The sequence below is a fragment of the Protobothrops mucrosquamatus genome, unplaced genomic scaffold, assembly GCF_001527695.2.
Source record: "Protobothrops mucrosquamatus isolate PMUCROS unplaced genomic scaffold, P.Mucros_1.0 scaffold11881, whole genome shotgun sequence".
Classification (NCBI taxonomy): domain Eukaryota; kingdom Metazoa; phylum Chordata; class Lepidosauria; order Squamata; family Viperidae; genus Protobothrops; species Protobothrops mucrosquamatus.
The window spans coordinates 4,032-7,299 of NW_015397659.1; the positions used below are offsets into that span (position 1 = coordinate 4,032).

The 3,268-nt window shown below is 41.7% G+C and overlaps 1 protein-coding gene across 1 annotated transcript; it reads right to left on the minus strand.

The window, feature by feature from the left end:
* Positions 1–958: 958 nt before the first annotated feature.
* Positions 959–1,382, minus strand: LOC107301359 (potassium/sodium hyperpolarization-activated cyclic nucleotide-gated channel 2-like; the record flags this gene model as incomplete). The annotated part of the gene is made up of 1 exon (XM_015830595.1): positions 959–1,382. A coding segment is annotated over one exon (424 nt), but the record flags the coding sequence as incomplete, so codon positions are not given.
* Positions 1,383–3,268: the final 1,886 nt, after the last annotated feature.

Genomic DNA, 3,268 nt, shown 5'->3' on the forward strand with positions numbered 1-3,268 from the left:
ATCAATTTGCTTTGACTGTTGGTAGTTCAGATTGTTATAGAGAGCTTAAGCTTGCAATCAACCCTTATATTCATTTGAATTGTCTGGATATCCTGATTTCTCACGGATGACAGGAAGGCAACACTTGCAGCAATGAACAATGAACATTTGTAGCACAGATGATGTTACCTAGCTGAGTAATGAAACATCTGCAAGAACACAGCCAAACTCAGAGAACACCAAGACCTCCACATTGACACCACCAATCTCTAGACGTTCTAAAGACATAGATATGGTGGTTCTGTCTTAAAATGATGCATGAAAAACTCACCAGTGCATTTCATCTCCTTTGCCTTCAACATTTCCTCCAAAGAGTTGAACATCTGAGTTCAGCCTATAAAATATCCACCACTGGTAACTGATTTTTCTCCTCGGCTGCTCAGAAAAAGAACACAACTAGGAGGGGAGAAGCAGAGATCCCATTTCATCTGAAATCCAGCTGGAGAAGCAACAGAACCAGTGGATGAATAGCCATTTCCAGTGGTGGCTTCAAGGGCAGAACTTGGACAGAAACCCAGAGTCCCCTGCCGCAGAAGGACTAGGAGAGCCCCAGAATTGCAGGATTGGCTTAACAGATCTTGAAGTAAGAGAAGACCAGACGTTATACTACCTGCATGCAATGATCTGAATGGGTTCCCATTGCATTATTAAATTCAATCCTAAAGGAACTTAATATTCTTGTAAATCTTGGCTAATCCGGTGCCCTCCAAAGAGTTTGGAACTACAGCCCCCAGAATTCCAGAATTTCAGCTTAGCTGAAGTAAAGGAATACATTTCTATCAGCTTCTCTTGAGAGTAACCAGTGTAAATAGATTCAGGTCAACCCATCAGTGTTCACTACATTCTGCCTTAGAATGGAGACCTGGTCATTCACAACCTTCCTTTTTGCTCTTCTAGCATCTACTTCATCTTTACTTACCTCTTCCCATTGATGAATATACCGTATGAGCCTAGACAGTCTCAGGAGTCTCAAGAGGCTGAGGATTTTGGTAAAACGGACAATCCGCAGAGCTCGGGCTGTCTTATATACCTCTGAATCGATGCGGGTCTCCACAATCAGGAAAATGTAGTCTACTGGGATGGATGAGATAAAATCCACCACAAACCAGCTTTTGAGATACTTCATCTTAATCCTCTGGGGGTCAAGGATGATCTCCGTGTTGTCCTCCACCACAATCCCCGTGCGGAAATTGAGGACCAAGTCAATGAGGAAGAAGGTGTCTGAGACCACGTTGAAGACAATCCATGGGGTGGTGTTCTCATCCTTGAAGAAGGTGATGCCTACTGGGATGATGATCAGATTTCCAACCATGAGGAGCAACATGGTGAGGTCCCAATAGAATCTAGAGAGCAAGATAGAGACCTGGGTCAAACGGAAAGAAAACACCAGTGGGATCTAAGACCTGAAAGGGGCATCAACTTTGTCCACAAACTACTAGACCAGGGGTAGTCAACCTTGGCTCTTTTATGACTTGTGGACTTCAACTCCCAGAATTCCTGAGCCAGCCATGCTGAGGGGAAAGGGAGAGGCTCAGGAATTCTGGGAATTGAAGTCCACGAGTCATAAAAGAGCCAAGGTTGACTACCTCTGTACTAGGCAATTAACAGCAGGGGAACACTTAGAAATAATCAATGGAAGAGAATATTTGTAGCTCAGCGTTGAACAGTTGGGGTCCTTGATGCTCTCCGAGCTTGGTTGTTTTCTTGAAGACAATTCATTCCCATGATCAGTGTTGGAAAGTAGCAAACCCCACTCCCTTCTAGCACTGATGATATTACCTAGTTTGGCCCTGAAATGTCTGCAAGAAAACAACCCAGCTCAGAGAGCACCAAGGACTCCTTTTAGAAATAAGGACCAAGATACCTCTGAGCACACATGGAGTTCAAGAACTTGCTCTCTCGGGGCTAGCGTCCCTATCCTTTGCCCACAACAATTGATCTTAATTTTCCTCTTAAGCTTTCATCTAACTTGAAGAGGCGAAACAGACATTTTCTTCGGTTGGAGAACAATTGGATATCATTTAGGGCAGCCGTTCACAAATCATCCCCACAAAGGAACTGCATGACCAGGAAACAAATCACACCAAAAAAATGGATATAACACTGACTGATAAATTAACTGCTTTGCTCAGAGACAATAATTTAAGTAAATTTCTTGCAACTCAGAAGCCACTGTTAAATGTTGAGTAGAATAGAATAGAATGGAATGGAATGGAATGGAATGGAATAGAATAGAATAGAATAGAATAGAATAGAATAGAATAGAATAGAATAGAATAGAATAGAATAGAATAGAATAGAATAGAATAGAGAACAAGAACTAAGAATAGAATAGAATAGAACAGAATAGAGAACAAGAACTAAGAATAGAATAGAATAGAATAGAATAGAATAGAATAGAATAGAATGGAATGGAATGGAATGGAATGGAATGGAATGGAATAGAGAACAAGAACTAATAGAATAGAATAGAATAGAATAGAATAGAATAGAGAACAAGAACTAAGAATAGAATAGAATAGAATAGAATAGAACAGAACAGAATAGAATAGAATAGAATAGAATAGAATAGAATAGAATAGAATAGAATAGAATAGAATGGACCTTGGAGGTCTTCTAGTCCAACCCTCTGCTCAGGCAGGAAACCCTATACCATTTCAGACAAATGACTGTCCAGTCTCTACTTAAAAACTTCCAGTGTTGGAGCATTCACAACTTCTGGAGGCAGGTTGTTCCACTGGTTAATTATTCTAACTGTCAGGAAGTTTCTCCTTAGTTCCAGGTTGCTTCTCTCCTTGGTTAGTTTCCATCCGTTGCTTCTTGTCCTGCCTTCAGGCGCTTTGGAGAATAGCTTGGCTCCCTCTTCTTTGGGGCAGCCCCTGAGATATTGGAAGACTGCTATCATGTCCCCCTCGTCCTTCTCTTCATTAAACTAGACATACCCAATTCCAGCAACCATTCCTTATATGGTTTAGCCTCCAGTCCCCTAATTTCTTGCAGGATAAACAGAAGAATCAACTTTTGACTGTAGGGTTTGAAGATTAGATCTGACTTAGAGAAATGTTGTAGCTTTTTAAATATAAAGTTATTTACCCGTATTTATTGGCGTATAACATGCACTTTTTCCCCCTGAAAATAGGGGGCAAATGATGTGTGCGTGTTATATGCCGATATAAGCTCTCCGCCGCCCGGCCCCACCTCGGCCCGGGCAGCCACGGCCCTTCCCCGT